At 38.5% G+C, this 24,583-nt stretch overlaps 1 protein-coding gene across 1 annotated transcript in view; it reads left to right on the top strand.

Moving 5' to 3' along the window:
• SVEP1 (sushi, von Willebrand factor type A, EGF and pentraxin domain containing 1) overlaps positions 1 to 24,583 on the top strand; it is a 115,484-nt gene that overhangs the window by 39,727 nt on the left and 51,174 nt on the right. The window contains exons 6-22 of the mRNA XM_054651726.2: positions 2,008 to 2,187; positions 6,433 to 6,630; positions 8,968 to 9,086; positions 10,311 to 10,440; positions 11,090 to 11,197; positions 11,420 to 11,551; positions 12,814 to 13,008; positions 14,026 to 14,147; positions 15,757 to 15,865; positions 17,751 to 17,939; positions 18,382 to 18,615; positions 19,135 to 19,296; positions 20,013 to 20,174; positions 21,031 to 21,192; positions 21,733 to 21,827; positions 22,947 to 23,043; positions 23,672 to 23,785. Of these exons, the coding sequence (XP_054507701.2) occupies positions 2,008 to 2,187; positions 6,433 to 6,630; positions 8,968 to 9,086; positions 10,311 to 10,440; positions 11,090 to 11,197; positions 11,420 to 11,551; positions 12,814 to 13,008; positions 14,026 to 14,147; positions 15,757 to 15,865; positions 17,751 to 17,939; positions 18,382 to 18,615; positions 19,135 to 19,296; positions 20,013 to 20,174; positions 21,031 to 21,192; positions 21,733 to 21,827; positions 22,947 to 23,043; positions 23,672 to 23,785 (2,508 nt within the window). The remainder of the gene's footprint in view (positions 1 to 2,007; positions 2,188 to 6,432; positions 6,631 to 8,967; positions 9,087 to 10,310; positions 10,441 to 11,089; positions 11,198 to 11,419; positions 11,552 to 12,813; positions 13,009 to 14,025; positions 14,148 to 15,756; positions 15,866 to 17,750; positions 17,940 to 18,381; positions 18,616 to 19,134; positions 19,297 to 20,012; positions 20,175 to 21,030; positions 21,193 to 21,732; positions 21,828 to 22,946; positions 23,044 to 23,671; positions 23,786 to 24,583) is intronic.

Genomic DNA, 24,583 nt, shown 5'->3' with positions numbered 1-24,583 from the left:
TGAGTGCATTTATAGAGGAGATCATGTTTTGCCTCCTACCTGACAGTAGCAAGATTAGGTTAATTGGTAAAATCAGCTTCCCAAATCATAGCAGAGAAGCAGCTCTCTGAAACCACCCATCACCAGAGGTTGCCCTCCTGCCAATAAGGTAAACAGAAGCTGTGGAAAACAATCAAATGAGAACAGAGCTCCTCTTGTGGGGAAGGGATGAGAGGCTTGGAGAGCTGGGCCTGTTTAGCCTGGAGAAGACTGAGAGGGGACCCTATCAATGTATATAAGTATCTGAAGAGGAGGGAGCCAGGCTCTTGGTGGTGCCAAGCAAAAGAACAAGAGGCAGTGGGCAGAGACTGATGCACAGCAAGTTCCACGTGAGTAGAAGAAAGAACTTCTTTACAGGGAGAGTGACTTGAGCACTGTAACAGGCCACCCAGAGAGACTGTGGAGTCTCCCTCAGCAGAGATACTCAAAGCTGTCTGGACACAACCCTAGAGTACAATGTGCTCTAGGATGACCAATGTAGAGCAGAGAGGTTGGACTAGAAATGCTCCAGTGGCTCCTTTGAACCATAGCCATTCTCTGAATTTAGGGAACTGCAGTCTTGGTTATATTTTTGGGCATCACACCATTTGCCCTTACTTGTTTTTATCCCTCTTTTGAACATACTGGACTGTATCTGCCAACTTCACCTGAGGTCAGGTTTTGATCAGAGTTTTCCACTCATGTTGGAAAGCCAGTAGCTGGTTATTGGTGTATCATCATCATCATCATCATCATCATCATCACATGCTCATCTCCAGACAGCAGAGCTTAGCTCCTTGTGTGCAGAGCTTAGATCCTTGAGGGACCCAAAGGCCAGGTAGTGCATATGTATTTCAGAGTTTTGTCTGGAGGGGATCAAAGACACAAATCCTGGAGCATGACCTCTTAGCTGAAAAGGAACTGCACTGAAAAGACAGTACAGAGGAAATAGGTCCTACTATAGAGTCTTGGGTTATGACATTGAAACAAAGAACATAAACCCAGGTCATGCCATTGCTACATTTTTCTTACTACGATCATTCAGATCTTCTGGGATCAATCTTAATTACAGAGCAGCTTTGTGCTATATTGGAACATCAGGATTCAGTAGTAAAACTGTAAGACAATCACTCTTCACTTCCCTGCTTCCTTTTCTGCATACACATCCTGCACAGGACTGCATTCTCCTTGGAATCACGCTGCTTTCAGTGTTTGCAAGACATTACAGGGAAAAAGGCTCTGAGCTGAGCAGAGCCAGGACTGTCTCCATGCCTGACACCTGAAAGGGTCCCTTTTGTATCAGCAATAACCTGATTTGTTCCTTTTCATCTCTTATGGACCTGCTACACAAGCCATAAAAACAGCTTGTATTCCTTCCTTCTCTGTCTCCTCCAGCATGTTGAACATCTTCTCTTCTGATTTGCTGAGGCCTTCACATGACTATATTCTATGAATATAGTCCAGAGTGCCTGAGAAAATTCCTGAGTACTGGGACACTGTCATCTAACCTGTTCATAAGCTCTTAGCCTGTTCCCTGGTGTTTACTCAGCCCATACCAGCCTGCTAGTTCGAAATCCCCCAAAAGTTCTCAGATGTTGTTGGAGACTAGAAACTCCCAAGAGCACACACTTTTTCACAGGGTGCCATTTGCCTGCAGCTGCCCTGTGTTGGAGGCCAATAGGCATTACCATCTCAGGCTGCACACTGTGTACCAGATGCACAGTTAGTCTGTTAGTTTGAACTTATGTCAATACTTAGGTGAGCTTGGAAGTGTGTGCCCAACCTCATACATTCTATGTTTTAGGAAGAGGAAGGTATCAAGCCTTTGAAAAAATCTACTCTGTACTAGCTCTATTCCCTAAATTCATACAAACTACTGTAACTAATGTACAAGACAGTATCTCTCCTACCTCTGAAAACTGGGCAAAGTAGTGTAACTCCACTGATACTCAGTGCTGAGAGTGAACTGGTGTTTTTTCCCCTTTGCAGTTCGAACATGTCCCAGACTTCGGTCTCCTCAAAATGGACACATTAACTGTTCAACAGCTGATATTTCCTACAAGACAGTATGTTTTGTGATCTGCAATGAGGGCTATGAAATTGAAGGAAACAGCAAACTCACCTGCCAGGGAACCTCTCAGTGGGATTCAAAGGAGCCAAAGTGTGTGGGTAGGTATCTGATCTAACTCTGTCTGTGTTAGAGTGCAGCCTTTTCTGACATGTTATCATAGGTGAGAAATTCTTCATATTTTAATAACTGGTGAAGCTAAGACATAAATGAGAATTTGTAAATGGATGTTTTATGCACATCTTAGAAGCTGGGGAAGGGCAAAGGAATTTGTAAATGGAGAAAGTGGAGAGATTATCATTTAAATACAGTGTGACTGCTGATTACTGAAAGGCTGTTGGATCTCGTTAGTGTCAGACACTGTCACATAGTGTGTTGCAAGAAACATAGAAGCAGTAGGTCTAGGGATTAAATATGATCAACCAGCAGTTTGAGTTACCATCATAAAACCAAAGTTGATATGCAGACAAGGACTAGCCTATGTTATCCAGGCACTGTGAGTGCTGACTAAAGGTGCAGTAGTTGTCACTTGTGCTGGACTCACAGCAAGGAAACAAGAGTTTACACAAATTAGGAGCCAAGCACCTCTGAATCAGGATTCAGAGGTCTCACCAGCTGTGCAGGGATACGTAGGTCTGTATTATGTTCGAAATCTGTTTAGGACTAGTGACAGGTATTGAATTAACTTTGGAAAGGAAGATGATGAAATGCAGTTGAAACACTTCTAAGCATAGACTGAAGCGGTGGGGGGAAAGTCTGAAGTCCACCAATACAAAAGTTGATCCAGTGCTGACTAAAGTTAGGGTGAAGTATATGTCACCTGGATCCAGTAAATGCAGTGCCAGTAGGGTGACTTCACTTGAACCTCTGGCTATTTCTTTACTGTTTCATTGCAGTCTTAAAAATGTGGACCTGTGTGAGACAAGCATAAATTTCTAACTGTAAGTACATTCTCTGAAATTATGGAAATAATCCACAAGAAATAATTTAACAAGACAGTTTGCTAAGAGATCCTAATCTTTCTTCTGTTAAAATCAGTGGAAAAACTTCAATTAACTTCAAAAGGAAGGGACCCTGAAATCCAGTTGGGATATTATAATTAGAAGATTAACTATATTCATCAGTTGAATTCATCCTTCCTAGCTTAGCATTTTGATTAATAAAATCCAGCTCTACTTTCTATCAGAAGATTTATTAACACCATGCAATATTGCCTCCATTCCTGGATTACCCGTGGCAATATCTTTTTTGCTGAGTCTGAAAAATTTAGTGAGAAAGTTACCTTTGATTGTCAGAAAGGAAAGAGTGTTAGCTAGGAAGCATCTCTGCTGCTTCTTGTGACTGGTGTTTAGAACAAGCTTGCTGAAATTCTGGTTTAATATTCATGTGTGGAGTTTTATTCAGGGAGAAATGTAAATCAGAACACTGATATTGTATACTCCTCTTGAAGGTTGAAGCTACCCTTTGTACCCATTTTCTGAATATCATCATTGTCATGGACGTATTGTCTGTTAATTTTTAGTCCAAATAGCTCCTAACTATTATTTACAGTCTGCTATATAAAAGGTACTGGAAGTCCTGCTGTATTTAGGCATTTGCAATTGATAATTTATTAATTTCATATCCTTCTTTTAGAAAACTGAAATGGAGTTTTCTTCAGTCTGTTACCTTGAAACAGATTTCTTGGACTCAGGGTATCCTTCTAGCTGATTATCTGTATGTTTTTGGGATTGATTGCTCATCAGTGCAAAGTTTGCCATATTTGCAAGTTAGCTCACTGAGACTGTACCAGAGCCATGTGTAACCAAAACTGATGCTGACACAAAACATAACATTTCCTGGATTGTTTACAGTCAGTTCTGTGAGGTCTATTGTCATGCATCTCTTTCTAAGAGACTGGAAGGTAGTACAAGTTTGGATATTACACAAGTTTAAAATTTTTGTCTTTTTCATTAAAGATGTTGTTAACAATTAGCTACTTCTGAGGAGGCTACATGTATTTTATAGGTGTCTGACAAACAAGATATCTGCTAAAAAAGGGAAGCTTGGTCATTTGTCCAGTTTGGGGAGAAAAACAACAAAACTGGGAAAGCTCCATAGTCATGTTCTTTTGTTTCCTACTCATTGGCAAAAGTTTAATATCAATCACTTTTAAATAAATAAATTTTGCAAGATGCTTCTCTCCTTTCTTTGTTCAAGGTTTAGTGAAGTAAAAATACAAACGACATCCAGGGTGTTGATGCCATCTAGCGTTGGAAGAATTGCTAACTCACACTCCTAATTGCAGCTGGCCAGTTTTACTTCCTGCAGCAATCTTGGCAAAGGATTGAAGGAAGGAGGCATGATTTGCTTTGTAATCTTCTTATTTACCAAGTTCCTTTTGATGTTGAAAATTACAATACAGTGTTGTGTTTCATCACAGGTGCTTGCAGGTGAAAGCAGGTTCTTGTGTCCCCTTAGAAATACTCCTCTATTAATTCTCTACTAATATGACTAATGTCATGGAAATCCCTCTACCCTTAATGAATTCCAGACTTTTGGATCAGACTTTTTGATCAAATTCTGGAGTTCAGCACAGATAAAAAATCTAAACAACACTATTGCAGTTGCTTTTCCTGGTAAAAACCTGTCTTACTTAAAAGAAATTCCCTTCTGCTAGATATACCAAATTTTATTCTGATTTTTGTCAGACATTTTAGGATTGTGCTGTAGTTGGATTTTTCTACTATAGCTGGATGTATTTCAAGCAAGAGGCCCAGCTGTTTTTACTTCCCTGAGAGCTGCAACTTTCTCTGCTTTTCATGCTTACATGTTTCAGTTTCTCTACTTGTTCCCAGAGTAATATACATTTTAATGCCTTTAGCTTCCCTCTACAAATACTGGTTTTAAAATTTGTTATCTTTTTGCTATTTGTCAGTTACCTTCATGTTGTGAGCAGCCAAAGCTTAGGGTTTGGGGTTTTTTCCCTGGTGGAGTTGTTCCACCTTGCAGAGCCAGCAGTGTCTCCCTGAGCTATAAAATGAGTTGGAAGTGTTTGTGCCCTGTGCATCCTATTGAAATGAAGTGCAGTTGTTAATTGCTTGGGCTTTTAAGCATTTCAGCATTGAGGGTTTCAATTTCAGAAAATACACAGAATGCTTAGAATCTTTAAATTTTTTCATGCATAAAAACCAGTTTTCAGTTACTTGCTATGTGTTTTGGGAAAGGAGAGGAGAGAAAAGGAATGTGAAGTATTTTGAATGTGAATCACTTTTGTGTCATTAAACCATTGCTACCAGCTCAGTAGAACTTGCCCTCTGTGTAGCTGAGTTGGGTTGGTTTTTGTGTTCTCTTGGTGTAAAGGCCTGTCTGATTTCTACACTGACAAGTTATAAAGAGTTACAGGTCTTCTCATTGGCTCTGAATGAGGGAGCATTTTTCTTGTGTGTTTGCCTATTAACTATTGTAAGAAACAGTACAGGGAGTGTGCAGACTGCATTCATGAGATAATCCCTTTTTGCCCCTTTGTTAATGTCTCCATAGTTGAAGTAAAAATAACATTCCTAAAAACAACAGCTTAAGAATGAAACAAAGCTTTTGTGAACCTGTTTAAATACATCATGGTTTTTGCCTTGATGCAAACTGTCTTCAGGATTTGTAGTGAACCTTATTAATGGAGTAGTTCAAAACTTCCTGTAAAACCTTTAAGCAACCATCAACCCTCCCTGATTTTACAGAGCTCAGCTGCTTCCTATGATCACCCTGAGTCTTTCCAGCTGTTTTGAACGCAGACAAGACCAAGTCCAATTTAATTTGGTTTGGAATGCAGTAAGCAAAATCATGTGTCATGTCCCTAACCTATAAAGAGTTCATGGCAGAATATCCTTCTTCTTCTCCCTTTCTTATTTCAAGATAGAGTATAGAAGCTGTAGAAAGCTACAGGTCCTCTTCAATGCCCTCTCTCCTGCTACAGTCTAGTTTTCATAGAAGCAAAGAAATGCAACTGCAAAGCAACCATGAAAGATGAAGTTGTGAGGAAAAGAAGAAAATTTAAAAAAGGCAAATCTGTAGAGTAAGAGATAGTGGATCTGCATGAAAATTATCATGTTTCAGTTTCAGTGAAGAGCACGAGCAAGAAATAGAAGAACTGATAAACTGGCTGCTGTTTACTTCAGTCATAACTGAAAATCAAGTAGCAAAGTCTCATCAACTTGTAATGTTTTGGTGCACTCATACCCCTACAGACTCTTGAAAAGACTGTGTACTTTTTGTTCCCACTAATTTTCCATATGACGTTATTTGCAGGTTTTCTGAATGTGTACTTTGTGTATGGCAGTTATAAGTCATGTTCTGCTGCTGTCTTGCAGAAAAACGTTGTCCCATCCTCCAGAAACCAGCAGGTGTGACAGTTCTCCCTCCCAGATGTGGGCTGGAGCCTGCCATTTCTGGGACTGTGTGCCAGCTGAGCTGTCCCCAGGGATTCATCTTGTCTGGAGCTAGAGAAGAAATAAGGTGCATTTCATTTGGGAGATGGAGTGCAAACATCCAGGAGGCTCTGTGTAAAGGTAGAGCACAAAATCATGTCTGTGTATACATGAGTGCAGAATTGAAGGGAAGTGCACAGCAAATAACTGAGTGAGAACAGGCTTGGAGTGGGGAAAGCACAACTTGCACAGTGTGTAAGAAGTATTGCCTGTACCTTTACAGCTTGCCTGTCAGATTTACTTGTAGTTTGTAACAAAAATGTGGAGTTCAGAGATCCCTTGAGTGTGATCTTGTAGTGTTCATCATCAAGTTTCTCTCCTGGGCTCCATCTCTCATTTATTAGGAAGCTGCCTGAGGTAAATTTGAAATTTTAAAGTGAAGGTGAATGCTCATAGCTTGAAAATATTCAAAGTGGAACCCACACTTCTAATAAAGTAATAATAAAATAAACTTGTGTTTTAGCACAAGTTTATGTAAACCTGTAAAGGCTGTGTAAGGCCTGGCTGATAGACAGACTATAGAGAAAAGTTCATTTTAGTTGTCTTTGAGTGGCTACTGCTGTTGACATACCCCAAGCAACAATGCACAAGAGTTAAGGCCAGAATTCATTAACACCAAGTGCAGTGGCTGACACAGAGGGTAAAGCTGGGCAGGAGAAGGTGGCATGCATTTTAGTTCTGCCATATTTACCCCCCTCTTCTAGAAGTGCTAGGTTATTTATTCCCTAACACACAGTCATAACGGAACTGGAAAGGGTCTGGCTTTGGATTATAGCAGGATAAAAACAGGAGTTTCTCTGGGAATGTGCTCTTCACCTCTTTGTGAACTATTGTGCTCTGAGAATTATTTCTTTCCCCCCAAACTGGGGCCCTGGCCAGCCCCTGGGTGCTGGAACAGCACAGAAAACAGTCACGCCAGTTGTCATGCCAGGTCGCTACAGAAACTGAAGCTTTTTTTCCTCTGTACAGGCCAGGAAGATTTTCTCTCTCTCTTTAAACATACTGCTTCCCATTTTGTGATGTACCACATTGTTTGTCTGAATCTCTTGCGTAAACCTGGGCCAAACCACAGTTTTTAATATTTGGTGGGATCCCAGGACAAGCTGAAGTGTTTAGATCAGGATAAAACAGCATGGCTTGGGTTCAAGCTTTTAGGTACTACCAATGCATAAACCCCTAATGTAGGAGGCACTGAGAAACTATGAAGCTTATTCTTCTTGAATAAAGATGAACAGTTGTATTTCAATTGCTTTCATTCTTGTTGTTGTCTTTCTCTGTTTTGCTGCCAACATATTTGGCCAGTTCAAAAGAGCCATTTTCTTTCTGACTTATTTATTATTACCCTTTTTAGAGAATTTCACTTTCAACTGGAATTTGCCCCAGCCTGAAGGCTGTGGTCAGGGGAGTGTGAACCATAAGTGGTAGTTATTTATAAGAGTGCATTTCTAATGAAATTTTCATTTGAATGAGTTCAAAGGAAGGCAAAATCCCATGTATTTATTGCTTTGCCTTCTTAATTATGTAATTTAATTGCCCAAGTTATGTTTTTACTGGAACTATTTCATAATAAAAATATAAGTTATATCAGTTCTGAGTTGTTTTAAAGCCTCTTGGGCATAGATGAGTTCAGAGCCAAATGTATCCCTGTCTTATGATTCTAGAGACCATTTATCAAGCACTACAGCAATAAAATAACCTGACCACAAATGTTTTGGGGGGCCCTGTGCCAAAGAACTGAAGAAGTGCTTCAAGTTTGTCAAAGAAACTTGAGGTGTAAATGTTGGTTGTGGTGTTACCCATATCATACTACCAGTCCTCTGGAACCATCTGGCATTGTCACATGTCACAAGAAGACTCCATTTGCCCCTCATAATACCTTGTAACAGGAGTTTATTAAGGAACATTTCCAGCAATTGCTGTCTGGATTCTTGACACTGTCACTTTTAAGTCAGTTCCACAGCATGCTCCAGAGAATTTGAGTCACTATTGTCTTGTTTATAGTATCTATATCATGAGACAACTACTTTCAGGTTTTTTTAGTTGCTGACTATCAGAAATAAGTGTTTTCATCTGTATGTGTCCTGTGTCTGGGCAGGGAAAGGAAATGGATGGAGAAGGAAGGGATGGGTAATAAAAGAAACAAATTTATTCTTATTTATTATTTGGGGTTTAGTTCTATGTAGAAACCAGAATAGCATTGTAGTCAGCGATAAACAAAAATACAGCAGAATTCTGTCCTTTCCACAGGGGAATTTACTATGCATGTGTGAATCTCTAGGAAAGAATTACAAATGGGTAGAGACATAAATTTTACAAAAATGCTTACATTTCTATTCTAGGCAGTACAAAAAAGAGTGATTATAAGGCTTTACTTATGTAATGCTACATATAAAAGCAGATTGTCTTTTTCTGGTTTAGATATTGAAGCGCCTCAGATTCACTGCCCAGACAATATTGAGACTGTGACTCTGGAACATCATAACTCTGCTAATATCAGCTGGCAGGTACCAACAGCTAAGGATAACTCTGGTGAAGAGGCAAGTCAAAATCTGTATCTGTTTAACTGGAGGCAATCTGTCTGATTTCAATTAATTTTATGATCCACTAGAATTTCTTTCTTCTGATAAGCAGAAGTAGAAGAAAAATCTCCTAGAAAGTTTGTATCTTGAGAATTCAGCATTTTCTGTCTCTGTTAGATTTATACAGTCGCAGAACACTGCATGGAGTATCAGTGCATAAAACCTCATATGGTTAATTTATGTGGTCAAAAGAAAGAATGTGCTCTTGTTTATAATATGAAGACAGCTGCCTTAAAAATGAGCATTTAGAATGTGAAGAAGTTTAATAAACTCATCTCAGAAGGAAGTAAACCAGTTCATTAATCTAAGGGGCTAACAAGTACACACTGTGATAAGTAAAAACCAATTTCAGCTTCCTGGGTGAGAAAGAGAAATCTGATTTTCCTGTGCAGGGTTCAGAAATGTGGCCATTGGCTGCTATGCCTGCCAGGGTGCCTGGAAATTGAGCTACCAGGAAAGCTTGCTCCAGAGCTGTTTCATAAAGAGCAATATTCCCTACAGGTTCAGGCATGATCAAGTTACACCAACTGAATTCTTTATCAGGAGTCAGCAGAAGAGCAGCAAGTCTGTGTGAGCTTTTAATGCGGGAGGTTTTTTGCACTAGGAAACTGAGCTATCTCAGTAAAAGAGATTTAAGTTCAGACATTTTCTGTGGCATAGCTATGGTCAGGTACTACAGCTCTGCTGTCACAGGGTCGTTCAATGAACTGTAGAAGCCAAGTGCCCTACTGAAGCATGTGTGGGCTATTGACTCATGCAGGTACATAAATTTAAACTGGACATGTAAGTATTTATGGCCCACCACTGTCTGCTCCACTCCTCTCCCGGGTCCTTGCAGCTGGAGAACTGTCAGCAGACTGAACAGGTTCTGAGCTGACATAGTGTGCCTTCAGTCCCATTTGACAAACAAGGGTCAGTTTAATGCACAGTGCTATAATCTGCACCAGGTCAGGGTCAAGATCCTGACTAGGGAAATCCATGTTGCCGTAAGGAAGGCAGATTTAAGAAGGGGCATAGAGCACTCTGTTGTAAAGTGTGTCCTCATTACTTTAAGGGGCTATTTGCATTCAGAATGAACAGGCTTGACATTGAAGGATACTATTCTGTCCACTTTTTAAAACATGAATATTATGATTAGTAACCAGCTTTGGCTTTTAAATAATTAGTGTTTTCCTGTAACAGGTCTCAGTTCATGTTACCCCAGCTTTCATCCCACCATTTCTTCTCCCAATTGGAGAAGTTGACATTACTTACACAGCAACTGATAAGTCAGGCAATGAAGCAAGATGCACATTCAATGTCAAGGTTATTGGTAAGTGCGGGTAAAAATCACTGGGAAGGCTATCTATCATGGCTGAAGCCTTCTTATTTGTGCAGAAAGAGACTGTGAGTCACTGTGGCCTTCATGTGTGCAGTTATAAGCCAAGGAATATTGTCATCTCCATAAAGGCTTTGCATCTCCATAAAGGCTTTGCATACGTGCAGTCACTGTTTTTAATGTTCAGTTTGGGGTGCATTGTATTCTGCTGTTCTTTCTAACTGTTAAGATTTCTCCTCACCCTGGTTTATTAAATGCATTATTGCATTGTCAGTTGTTGCCTTCATCATGAATCTCTATTTAATTCTTGAAAGACTCCAACAAAGTTTCCAAAGTTCACACATATTGCACTGATGCAAATCCTTATTCAAGTATTTCTGTCAGACAGTTGTGTTATTCATTTGTCCTGCAAGTAGTCCAGGGTTTGCTCCAGAGAAGGCAAACACTGCAGAAACCATGAATTCAGTAGAATAATTACTCTTATCCATTCACTCAGCATCTTCCAATTGCAGCAACTTCCAAGTATGCACCTTTGTTGTATCTTCCAATATGAAATTAAAGCTGCTGTTCTGGTTAGAGATGCTATTTGAGTCTGGCAGTAGTTCTGCAAGCTAATGTCATGCCATCCTTTCAAATTCTGCAGATGCAGAACCTCCTGTTGTTGACAGGTGCAGATCTCCACCACCCATGCAAGCAGCAGAGAATGACTACCCAGTGACATGGGAAGAACCAGAATTTTCGGACAATTCAGGTGAGACAGTGGCCCCCAAAATATACATGAGACAGTGGAAGGCTAGAGAGCTCCTGTTTGCCCTTGATCCCTTGGAGTTTGAGATTTGCTGAGGTTCCTTTTACTTAGTTATTTTTAAATAATTTGGAAGATTTGCTGCCATTTCCTTTTCCATTTGTCAGAGTTGAGTATGAGCAACACTTTTCCTTACCGATGCTTTAGGTTATCTTTTAACTCTTCTAGGTGGTCCACTGACCATCACTAGGAGTCATGCACCTGGAGATCTCTTCCCCAAAGGAGAGACAACAGTCCAGTACACAGCTGTGGATCCTTCTGGCAACAACAGGACATGTGAGATCCGCATTGTCATCAAGGGTGCGTTGTCTTCAAATTCTGGCCAAGACCTGGCATTGTTTTAACTGAATATCATGAAGGATGCAAGACTGCTCCACCTCCTCATTTAGTTATTCCCATTTTGTATTGAGGTAACTTGAATGCAGTCAAAATATTTGCCAGTACCAACAAATAAATTATCTACGACTGAATCAGCACAGCAGTGAATTTGGTACTGTAAATTCAAATTAGGTATAAAAGCATTGAAATTATGATACATTAAGCAGTAAAACTTACCATTTTTGCAAACCCATTTAAATGTATTAATAGGTGTTACTTGAATCTTGCTTCAAATGTGTAGTTGAAAGGAATTTTCTGCCAATTTTTCTCTAATTACATGCAAATACTGCAGCAGATAATAAAACACTCTTTAGATTTTGGAATATGCCTTTACCTTTAGATATACTACTGCATTTTGTTTATTGCATAGACATCTCTTCCCCATAGTTCACTTTCTCATTAAAATCAACAAAATCATCTGGAACATAAATTATATTAAGAATGAAAAATCTACTTTATATCTGCTTTCTACTTTCTATGTCTCAGTTGGACATCTGTATAAAAATATCTGTTAGTGAAGAGAGAATTTAAAATCATGCAGACAGGAATTTTGGTATAGCTTCCAGGAAAGGTAAGTTGCAGATGAATGTGCTAGTCTCTGATTTGGTCTAAATCTCAGCAAGAACCAGCCCGTGCTTAGAACTGGCATTGTACCAAGGTCTATAGCATCTCAGACTTTTTGTGTTCACTGTTTGTGACATAGTATCTACAGACATTCACAACTTCCTTCACAGCTGGCCTGAAACATGAATCATAACTGAGCTCATGAGGGTATCCTAAGATGATTCTGATGAATTCATGTTATTGTGAGGGTCCAGAATGTTTAATGTTTCATTTCAGAATTCAAGATGTAATATAGTTTACTAGAATTCATTGTATAAAGTTTACATGAAAACTTAGATTGATGTTTTAAATTATTTTAGTGAGTAGTTTTTCATATGTATAACTTTTTTTTAAGTCTTCATGTTTCTGGTTTTCTGATTGCAAGAGCAGAATTTGAGAATTATTTAGCAGTAGCCTGATCCTGACTTTATGGATATAGCAAGTAATGCTTCCACAAACTTCAACAGAGGCAAGATCAAGTCAATACTAGATACTTTTGGAAATCCTATCAGTGCTGTTTTCATGCAGGATCACTTATTTCACCATATTAATCAATATATAAATCTTTGTACTTTTCATAGGTTCTCCCTGTGATGTTTCCTTTGAGCCTGTGAATGGTGATTTTGTATGCACATCAGATGAAGCAGGAGTTAATTGCACATTGCACTGTGCAGAGGGTTACAGCTTTTCAGAAGGAACAAGTGAAAACTACTATTGTGCATATGATGATGGTCTCTGGAAACCACCTTATTCTCCAGAGTGGCCTAGCTGCTCTTGTAAGTATTACTGTTATTAGAATGGATTTGCAACTCATGAAATACTAAATTTAATGAGAAAGCAATTGAAAGTATTTTAGAAAATCTGACTTCTATTTATATATATAACAAATATACTCTGTCCTCTGCCTCTGAATTGTTGCAAAGATGGTGAAATGTTGTTTGGAAGTCTGTAAATATGTTTTTTCAGAAGCTGTCTAAATCACAAAAGTAGCAGTGAATTTCAATTCCAGGAGTCACAAAATAACAACGATGGCAAAACAAACAGGTTAATTGAAACAGTTTATTAACAAACACTATCAGTGTCTTTTTAGTAGGAATACAACAGTCTTTGCAATTTACTGATTGAAATTCACAGTGTGTGTTGTGCTTACATATCTAATTACCACCAGTTTAGAAGAGCTTATGTGTTCTCTTTGAGAGGGACACATGCAAAATTTCAGTGGTGGAATTTTGCACATTTAGTGACATTTTTATAATAAATGTATTAGAACTACATTTGAAGCCAGTCTTGGTACTATGTTGCATCCACTTCCATCAGAGTCAATTTATTGGTTTCAGCAATAAAAATCAGTGTTTCAGCTGTGAACAAACTCGAGTTATGTTTCAGAGCTGCCAATTCAAAATCCGTAACTTGGACACTTCAGAACTTGGCTTAATTTCTGGACAAGAATTTTTATATTTAGTCTAGCAGCATTAATAATAAGACTTTCATATTTATGGCGTTCCTCTCAGAAGTCAGCATGGAGTTTAGTTGACAGTTCATTGTTTTCTTCCATTGAGAAAAAGCTGAAGTAAAAAAGTTACCTGGGTTTTAATTTCTTTTAACTTTTCTAGTAAATTTCATGCCTGCCAAAGGGTCAAATCATTGACTGAGATGTAAGTGGTCTGTTTGGATTGCTGATTCAAAGACTGCACTTACCTTCTTGTATTTCAGTTTTAGCCTAAATTGTCTTGATTTTAGTTCTGAAACTCTTGCACTGATCAATAAAAATTTATTTCTCCAACATTTTTCAGTAAATCGTTTTGCAAATCATGGATTCAAATCCTTTGAAATGCTCTACAAAGCAACACGATGTGATGACAACAATCTTTTAAACAGCTTTACTGATGCATTTCAGAGTGCACTTGGTAAAATGGTAGGTTAGTAAATACTCCTTCCCTTTGCATACTTCTTGAAAAATATTGTTACTTTTTCCAAATAACTAATTTTCTAGAAGGAAATTGACAGCAGAAGCTTTTAAGTTAAATCGGAGATTTTTCATAGGGTAACAAGCTATTTTTAAAAATAAAGATGGTTCACTGGCATTTTAATGTAATTCAGTTTGGTGTCCAATGTGGACTTGTACAGGACAGAATTTATGCAAGTATCCAAGATTTTCAGTAGGCTTCCAAAGAGAACCTGTGTAGTTTTGAAACCCCCAATCAATTGTCCCCTCAATGCTGTTTTTGAAAATTGGATATGATCATAAAATAAATGCATTTTGTATAGGATATGTATAATATATAACCAAATAGTATGAATTAACACACACGTGTACAAATGGATACATTCCATGTTTGGTGTGTACCTCCAGGCACTGAAATCCAGCAGCAGTGATCTGGTCAGGTTTCATGAGCTTCTGAGTTCTCACTCTTATCATTAAGAACTGCACAATACTGAATTTGAACAGGCCCTGTCTTTCTTCTCTGCCATGACTCTTGCTCTCCACTTCAATATCACAATCTCCCCTGTTAATCCACAAATCTCTCCTCATCTGAGAAGCAGAACCAGCAGAATGTTGAGTTCTGATCCCAGGAGTGGATGTCCAGGCCTAGTGCTACATCATTTTTCCAGTAGAGAAAACTGGGCAGGTGTTTTTGCAGAACACAGCCCATATTCTAATAAAAGGTTGTCTACTAACTAAAAAAACCATTGTTAGCACATACAGATAATGGGCAAACTCCTGCAGCTTTGAACATATGTCAGTAACACTTGTTAAGTGGCTGAAAAGTTAGGTGACATGTCAGGCAATGTCTAACACTTGGACATAAATGTCTGTTACTCACTTGCCCTGATTCAGGTTTGTTCTTTCCAGTAGAGAAATCTTGATTGGTTTTATTTCTGTTTCTTTCCCTGGTGCTACCAGGTTCCAGTGCTTGGACCATTCCTATTGGCAAGTAAAAGATAAGAAAAAAGTGGGTAGTGATCTATCCAAGCATTTACATTTAAATGCAACAGTCTTGAAAAACATTTAGAAAGGCTGTTTTGAATATGCTTATTACTATTCCCAAGAATTTGAATAAGTAAGGTTTGAAAGCTAGAAAAAAGTGACAGCATTGTTTTAAACCTGACAGAATTACAAGTAACATAGCTGGAGAAAACACAGGTGCTTTATAAATATGAGTTCTCCAGTCCTCTTTGGCAGGGAGAAAAATGCCTGAATTCATTTCTGTATTCTTAGATTTGGCATGCAGGAGTGGTTAATTGTATGAGTAATGAATTGACATCTTCTCTTAAAAAAAAAAAAAAAAGATCTCCTATAATGAAGAGATTGTACTCATGTAAATTGCTTTCTTATTTCCAAGCTGTATCAATAAAACATGGTCTTCCACCAGACCTCGTCAGGGTTATAAGAGACATGAAAGGGGAAATCTAGTGTCACTGACAGAACCAGTACTTTGCATTGTAATTAGAAGTTTTTGTAAGTCAGGGGAGAGGGCTATGTGTTTTTATGTTCTTAAAGTTATTCTTCTTTATGTTGAAAGGTCCCATCATTCTGTAATGATGTTGATGATATTGACTGCAGATTGGAAGATCAGACACAGAAACACTGCTTGGAATATAATTACGATTACGAAAATGGATTTGCCATTGGTAATTATTGATTCCATAGGTTCTTAGCCATCCAGGTTTAAAGCAGCATGATTCTTGCCACAATGTCTTTAGTGAGATTATTAATTTTTTTTTAAGTAACTGTGGTACTCATAAGATAATAAGCAATTGCATAAAAGGTTTTATAAAAATATTGTGGAACTTTTTGATATCTTGTATCAATGCTGCTTCCTATATAATGTGGAGTAGAATTTCCTGGGATGCCTTATGGTGGGGAGGGAAAAAAAGCACACACACACAGAGTCCTAGAAACCTGCTTGGTTAGCCTAGAAAAAAGGAACTTCTTAAAAACATAGTTTCAAACCAAAATACTGAAAAGCTACAATAAATAGATTTGGAAGTTGTTAAGAAAGTGAGGAGCATCTGTGATGCCAGTTCAGATCTCCACAGAATCCTCATTGTGTAAAGCTGTATGCGCTTAAGTTGGCTTATTTGCTGTGAAAATACTTCCTGCATGCACAGGCAGATTTTGCACCGACTGTTGCAATATCAGAGTGAAAGCCATAACCATCCTAGTGGTTGTTCCCACTTGGCTCATGCCAAAGTAAGTATGTTGTCATTTTCAGTCCATTTTTGAATGGCTTAGTGACCGTGTTGTACTGCTGTTATTCTTGGCCTTTCTGAGTCCCATAGGGGTGCTGGGAGCAGAAAAGCTGAAAGTGGAGAACTTACATTACCTACCTTAGCAGGAGGCTTTTTGGCAGATCCACATCAGGATCTGTTACAGGACTGTGTCTCTTGCACAGGTTTATAGTGGAGTTACTTGGTAGAACTTCCTGCTTATGCTCACCTTTTGTAATGCTTCACTCTGAGAGCATTTGTTTGTGCTCAGACATGATGCAGGTCTGGACATTCAGTCTGCAGTTGTCATCAGGGGAAGAATGAATGCTGATGACAGCTGGAACTAATCTGTAAAGGCATGTGGAAAAAACACTTACAGACATGGAATTTAGTGTCCTATTCTCTTCTGGTTCATGTCAACCTCTTACCAAAATAACCTTGTTGTTGTTTTTCCAGGAGTTTCTCATAATTTTACACTGTGGAAGCAGGAGAGAACTCTCTTCAAGGCATAAGGGACAGCAGTTTAGAAAATTAGTTGTGAAACACACAATATTAAACTGTGGAGTTAACTTGTCCTAGTTACCACTGTAAACAAAACATAATATTTGTGATGCTAACAGATAATCGGCAGATTTTTTTTTCTGTCTTCATGTCTTTTAAAAAATAATCTAGATCGATGAAATAGACCACATCCCTCTAGATTTAGTAATCATGAAAAAGTAGATTATGTACAGAAAATATTTTGATTGAAATCATGTTAGAGTGATGAAGGACATTAGAGAAGGGTGAATTTGACTCACTGTGTATAACAAGAAATGCCAGTCTGGGGGTAATACACAGACAGGGTGATGCCTTTTCTGAGAGGCCAGACAATGTTAGAGCTGTTCAGGAGTTGTTAGAAGATGCAGTGGAGACATGGCAGAAGCTATGCTGTCTGTAAGTTGGCAAGAGGTGGAATCAAAGGCAATGTGGAATTGTTGAAGAAGTTGTTGGCAGATGAGGGTGCATGTGAGGGTTCATGCAAGGCATGAAGAGAAAGAATTGCAATATGTGACTATTATAACTAGTTCTTTAAAGCTTTGAACTAATTTCACCAGACTCGGGACCTCTAAGGTATCAGTCAGGAGTAAGATTTTTTGTTACTAAAAACTCAGGTACAGTGGCCACTTGTACAGATTCAAAGCCAACACATGTCATCCAGAGCTTCAGACAGATTATATTGGAGTTGTATTTTAGAAATAAGTGAGGGTTCTTATTTTCCACATGATGTTGATTTCTTTTTTATTTTTTTCTTAATATCCCACAGGACCTGCTGGCTGGGGAACAGCAAACCACCTGGATTATTCCTATGGTGATTTTGTTGATGCTGTACAAGGGGAAGATTTATCCAAGCATCTCTCTGCCTCTGCAAAAGCAGCACCTGCTCGGGTCAAAAGGCATAAGCTGAATGTTCCAATGACTGACCAAAAAATCAAGTTAATATTTAACATCACAGGTGAGACAAGTCAAAACACCAAACTTCTCTGCTTCCTTCTAAATTGTAAGAAGGAATTTATTATATATTTATATATAATTTAAATATTATATATTTATTATATATTTATATATAATTTAAATATTATATATTTAAATATATATTTATAATATAAATTTATTGAATCTCTAAGAGATTCAATAAAACTTCTTTAGCTCACAGAAGCCTGGTGAAGATGCAGATGGCAGTTCTCTGGACACATTTGATAGCCCCATTTCATCACAGACTTTCTTCTTGAGGGAAAGATCACAGCCTCATTGTCATGGAGAGCTTTGTGCACATGGCCTCCTTTTCACTTTCCACTGACAAGCTTTAGCACTGCACTCTTGATAAGTTCCAGAGTATGCCGGAAGTGCTGACTGCAAAATTTTTGTGTTTTTTGTGTTTGCTGTTTATATTCCAGCTAGCGTGCCACTGCCTGATGAAAGGAATGATACAGTGGAACTGGAAAACCAGAGACGGCTCCTTAAAACTCTGGAAATGATCACAAACAGGCTGAATAGAACTCTCAATAAGGAACCTATGTATTCTTTTCAGTTTGCATCTGAACTCATTGTAGCTGACACCAACTCACTGGAGACCGAGAAAGCCTTTCTTTTCTGCAGGCCTGGTTCTGTGCTGAGAGGGAGAATGTGTGGTAAGCCAGATAACTTGTTTCTTATGTGTATTTAAAATCCTTTTGCAAAACAAGCTTTTAGAGGATGTTTGCAGAGGGTTATGATTTGACACAGTCCAGTGTTTGTGGTCTCCCATAACAATAAACTGCAAAAATGCTTTGCACAGTTTGACTTCCAAAGGATGTTTATATTCCTAACCAAGGCCTGTGGAAAAGGGATGCTTTGTACCCAGGATTCCACTCCCAGGGGGAAATCAGGCATATCCTTGCTTGGCCATACAGAGAAAACAGTGCTTGGTATGCAGTCTTTTAACCCTGTTAATCCTGTGAGTGATGTGTAGCGAAGGTGGATATTGGATTCCATTTCTTGTGCATAATTAAATCTTTGCAGTGTTCCAGACAGATATCTCCCTACCTGCTGGGGAACAGAGCCACATTTCATAAAAACTTTGTTTGAGTAAATGGGAACTCCAGGGGCAAGAGAGGTATGTATGATTTTTCACTCTGAGGGAAACTTAGGTTTCCAACATTACATTACAGTCAACTGCCCTTTGGGTACCTATTACTCCCTGGAACATCTTACCTGTGAAAGCTGCTGGACTGGATCCTATCAAGATGAGGAAGGGCAGCTGGAATGCAAAAGTTGTCCATCTGGAAGCTATACTGAGTATCTACACTCTAGAAGCATCTCCGAGTGCAAAGGTAGGGACTTCTGTCTTATTGGGACAGCCACTTGTGAATTCTTGGTGACATCCTTCTGGACCCATGGTGGAAGTACTGCAATGAAGCTAGCATGTGAAACAAGGAGCAGTCCTAATTGCACCTTAATGCATATGGAAATATCTAAGTTTTCATCACTGCTCTACCATGCAGGATGCCCAGGCAGAGGTTCTGAGAAGAGTTGGCCTTTGATGCTTTGTTTAATTTCTGTCTTTCATTTCTGTATTTCATTTCTGTGATTGCATTTTTCAGACACTAATACACTTAAAATAATTCCGTTGTCATCCTTGCCAGCCACTTTCCATCCTACCCTACGGTGCTGAGACATTGAACAGCACAGAACCACTATGTGTTCATGACTTCTTCTGAAAAGGAAATAGCTAGTTTGATTTAATTTTTATTGTCTTTATTGCCATTAGTTTTGTTGATTACAATGAGTAACTGAGTTGCAGTAAGTCATCTGTGAGGCTGATTGCAGAGAATTCACTTGTTAATAATTCATAATTGCACTATCAGTACCCTATCACAACAGTCTTTTTTTTTGCTCTTTGTACCCATTAAGTCCTTCAGAGTAGAGTGTGCTCCAGAAATAAAATTCCATGTGATGTGTATTGTGATTTCAACATTATTTTCAGAGATCAGAAGCCCTGTTTCCTGTTGGACATTGCTCAAACTTTCTGAACTCTTTTGCCTTATAGCTCAGTGCAAGCAGGGAACTTATTCACCTAATGGCCTTGAAACATGTGAAACATGTCCACTTGGAACATATCAGCCATCATTTGGAGCCAGGAATTGCATCTCTTGTCCAGAAAATACGTCAACAGTAAAAAGAGGTGCAGTGGATGTCTCAGCTTGTGGAGGTTTGTAACAAAAAGGGTAATGAATTTTTTTAGACTAAATATTTAAAATGTGTAAATTGTTGTTTAAATATCAGCTAATGTTATCCAATTCATCTGCCTGAAACTGAATTCCTATTCTGGTTTAGTGTAGACCAAGGAATATTTCCATCAAAATGATAGGTTATTTCCTGTTACCAATTCCCCTCCTTCTGATTATATAAGAATTAGAATCCTTCTGATTCTTATATAATAAGGAATAAAATGAGATATGTGATGGGTACCTAAATGAAAACTTTTCCTTACAGAAGAGAAAGGAAATTGTCACTATAATTTCTCCCTGGTTTTCTATACAAAAGTTCTGAATTCTAACACAGTTTGCTCAGTAATTTTTTCAAAGCAGTTCTCCTCAATTGTCTTTGGCAAGCTTTGCCAGAAGAATTCCTGGGGAAATAGTCTGTAAGGATTCAAGGTGCAAAAAAGTCTTGTCTTTGTCCTTATTTCTTCTTGAAGGGGAAAAAACCAACAACTGAAACAAACAAATTTTTAAAAAACCCCAACCAAACAATAACAAAAAAAACAGGTGTGAAAGACAAAAGGGAAGTTCCATTTAAAAGCTGCCTCCAGAGCAGCAAAAGTAGTAGAATTAAATACTTCCCAGATATTGCCATAATCCTTTGAGAGCAACATAGCCTCTCACAGAAGATTTTAATTTAACATTTCCCAGAGTTGTAAATTCTTGGCAGATTTCATCTTGTTCCTTTTAAGTCTAAGAAGACACTATGACAGGAGAAGAAAAAGTGATAATAAAGAGGTGGAGGGAAGTAAAGTGCATGTGCAAGAGATCAGGTCGCTCAAAAAGGTTTCCTTCCTCTTGCAGTACCATGTCTTGCAGGCGAGTTCTCTCGTACAGGTTTGACACCTTGCTACCCTTGTCCCAGAGACTACTATCAACCTGACCCGGGGAAGTCCTACTGCTTGTCCTGTCCCTTTTATGGAACAACAACCATTATTGGTGCCAGATCCATCACCGACTGTTCAAGTAAGCCAAATAATCTCTGCTGCATAAAGTGATTAAGGGGAACATCTAAAACATATAGCCAGAAGTAGTCCTAACAGAAAACATCCAACTTACGCTCTGCACTCTGTTTTCAAGCAGTGAAATTCTCAGCTGGTTCTGCCTACTGGTGTTGCTTCTGACTTTAAGACTAACTCTGATGCATGCCAAGGCTCAATAAACAGAGTATACATAAGCAGTGTGTGTGTACATTTCCTATGTGTACTATACAAATATACTATAGAGAGAAATATATATATAAATATACACTAATACGTATATGCATGCCTGTAACTGCATATAAAAAGACACAAAATATTTTTTTGTGTACATACATGTATGTGTTTTAGAAATGTTTGTCCTTACATATTTTTGTAATGGGTACTGTAAAGTTTCTTTTTATCAAATTCACTTTTTTCAGCATTTCTTTAGGCACATTACTTACATGCAGTTTTAATGCCCCCATGGAATAGGGACCTTGTTTCACAGCATTATTAACAGTGCTTTCATATCTTTACTCTTTAGGTTTTGGCTCTACTTTTTCAGCAGCTGAGGAAAGTATAATGATGGTACCAGCCTTCCCAGAAAATATCAGCAAGCAATATAAAGCCAGCAGTCAGGTAAGGACAGTGTTATTTTAGTGTTATTTTCCAGTGCTATCTCAAATGAAAGAAAAAGCACTTCATGCAGCAGTAAACAAGTAAGACCTTTTTAACTGTAATTCTTTTGCTGCCTTTACTTCCTGAAGAGATGAAAGCAATGGTTAAGAGGGGAACACTCAAACTCTCTTTGTAATAATAGAAGCAATTTCATTGAACAGAGGAAGTGGCATCAGCTGTTGACAGCCTTCACCTGATGTATTAAATACCTATTGCATTTGTAAAAGAAAAGTAAACTACATGGAAGAGGTTCAATCAATCTAGAAAAAGTATGTTGACTGTGTTCAATCATCTGAGGACTTCCATATGCTGAGTTCCAGAAAATTCTACCAGACATCTAAGCCTCAGACATAAAATCTTGAGTTTACATGTTGTAACACAGATACACTTGAGAGGACACAAGCAGAGCTCCCTCTGTTGTGAGTACCCTCTCTGAAATACAAGTGAAGTTGGTCTAGTGACAGTGCTTGCTGGAGATGCCTCCTTGCCCTCAGCCTCTCACCTCTAGTCTGTAACTCTTGACAAGACTGCTTTGATTGAATTGGAATTTGGAATTGTGTAAAAAGGAGCAAAGTTGACTCATGACAAATTTGGCCTGAACCATTATATAAGACAGGGACAGGAGACAAATTAATCTCGTGTGGTTTTAGTTGACCATTAACTTAAGGGCTTTGATGAATTTGGGTTTGCAAGAGCAGGAGAAATAATGCCACATGGTTAAATTCCCTGCCAGGCCACCTAATGGCCAGTAGCAGGAAGCGATAGCTGATGTAGAGGGATGCAAAGTGGAGAACTTGCATATAAATGTAGTTTAATAAAAACTGTGAATCATAGCTCAGACAGTTTTGAGATTTTGTTAAGTAAAATGTAATTTTAAAATAATATTCAGATTTGCTGTATTTTTCAGTAGGAAAAAGCCCACAAATGGTTAGCATGCTGAGAATACAGAGGAGGAGCTAGAAGCTAAAGCTGGTGACTTTTTCATCCCACCTTTCCAGAGTGACTAGTGGGGTATACGGTTTAAAACTAGAGTATTGTGTGCCAGCTTTGCTGTAAGTGTATCATTTGTGCCTTTGGCAGGTCTTTCATGAGTGTTTCCTGGAACCGTGCCACAATAATGGGACATGCAAGCAATTAGGAAGTGGATATATTTGCATATGCCCACTTGGATATACAGGTAAAAAACTGGGAAGCAGGTGAAGCAGCTACTACTTCATGATGCCCTTAAAATGAGAATGTTTTAAGGAGCAAAGCATTTCAGCATAAGCCTAACTAATTGCAATATGCATCACATGTTTAGAATATATAAAAAATAGATACTTCTTCATGTCCTTGCTGAATTATGTTGTGTTTTGCAGAAAAGGTTTTGAATGGGATTTCTTTTAATGGAATTGGTGGATGTGAAAATCCTATCACTTGGCAATATTTATGATTAACAAAAGCTAGAAATTTGCAGTCTTGACAGCTAGTTCTACCTGTACAGAGCCTGTACTTGTCTTCAGTGTTAGCTACCCAGTTGCTTCAAATCAAAGAGATATCTTATAATCCAGCTGTTATCAAGAAGTTACTTTTGATTGCCCCTCTCTGAAGCTGAAGTCTGTTCCCCAATGTGCATCACACCTTTCTAGCAACATTTGTCTTAGGTCTGTGTTAAAGCATAACCTAATGAAAAGATGATAAACCTGAATGTCTGCTAATGTAGGGAATTAATCATGTTTTCCTACATTAGATAGTCATGGCATCCATTTTTCTGAAGAATTTTAAATTTTGGCTTCCAATTCTAAGTCCTTTATTTTGCATTCTAGGCTTGAAATGTGAAACACAAGTTGACGAGTGTAAATCATCTCCTTGTCAAAACAATGGAATATGCAAAGACGGCATTGGGACCTTTGTTTGCCACTGCCAACCAGGCTATTCAGGTAATTTGTTTCACTTCATAGCTTTTCTTCAGACAGGCTTGGTTTCTGTGCCAAGTAAGTAACACAAAGCACAAATGCTGTGTCATTCCACATCCAATTATAACAGGAAAACAATATGATCTACAGCTTAGAGTAAGGTTCTACTATATGTGAATAGGTTTTGAAATACAAGGGCAAGCATCCAAGGACAGGGTGTGGGAGTGTGTGTGTCTGTGTGTGTGTATGTACCCTTCTCCTTTGTGACATTTCTGGTCTGAAAAGAGGAATAAGGGTTAGGGAATTAGTAAATACTAACAGGGGAGGTGCTTGTGAGACTAGACACAGCAATTATGCGGTTCCTTTACTGCAGCCTTAGGAATAAGTGAGTGGACTTTTGATTATATTCTTTCTCATGCACATTGAAGGTATTGAAATTTGCAGGGACACTAACACACTCGAATAGCTGGCCAAAACAGCACCTGCTTTCTAAGTATGGAATAAACTACTGAGGGGTTGATTTTGTGTGATCAAAAATAAGGTGCTGTGTTTTCCATCAGAAATGGTCTCCCCCACCATTCGTATTTATGACTATACATTTGTCAACATTAGCAGTAGCTAGATGGATTTTTAAACATTATAAAGATTCACAGTGGACTTTGCATATTGATCCCAACATCTAAATAACACAGATTATCTTTGGAGTGTTTCAGTAGTACAGTCAATCATGCAATTTTGTCACCTGCTCTCGGTAACCTTTGTCATGCTTGTGGTGTGGTTTTGTTCTGTTGTCTACATCCAGTCACTGCAGCATACAGTCTG

The sequence above is a fragment of the Agelaius phoeniceus genome, chromosome Z (assembly GCF_051311805.1).
Source record: "Agelaius phoeniceus isolate bAgePho1 chromosome Z, bAgePho1.hap1, whole genome shotgun sequence".
In the NCBI taxonomy this organism is placed as follows: domain Eukaryota; kingdom Metazoa; phylum Chordata; class Aves; order Passeriformes; family Icteridae; genus Agelaius; species Agelaius phoeniceus.
Note: the sequence above shows the minus strand (reverse complement) of the source record. Positions and strands in the feature narration are given on the sequence as shown.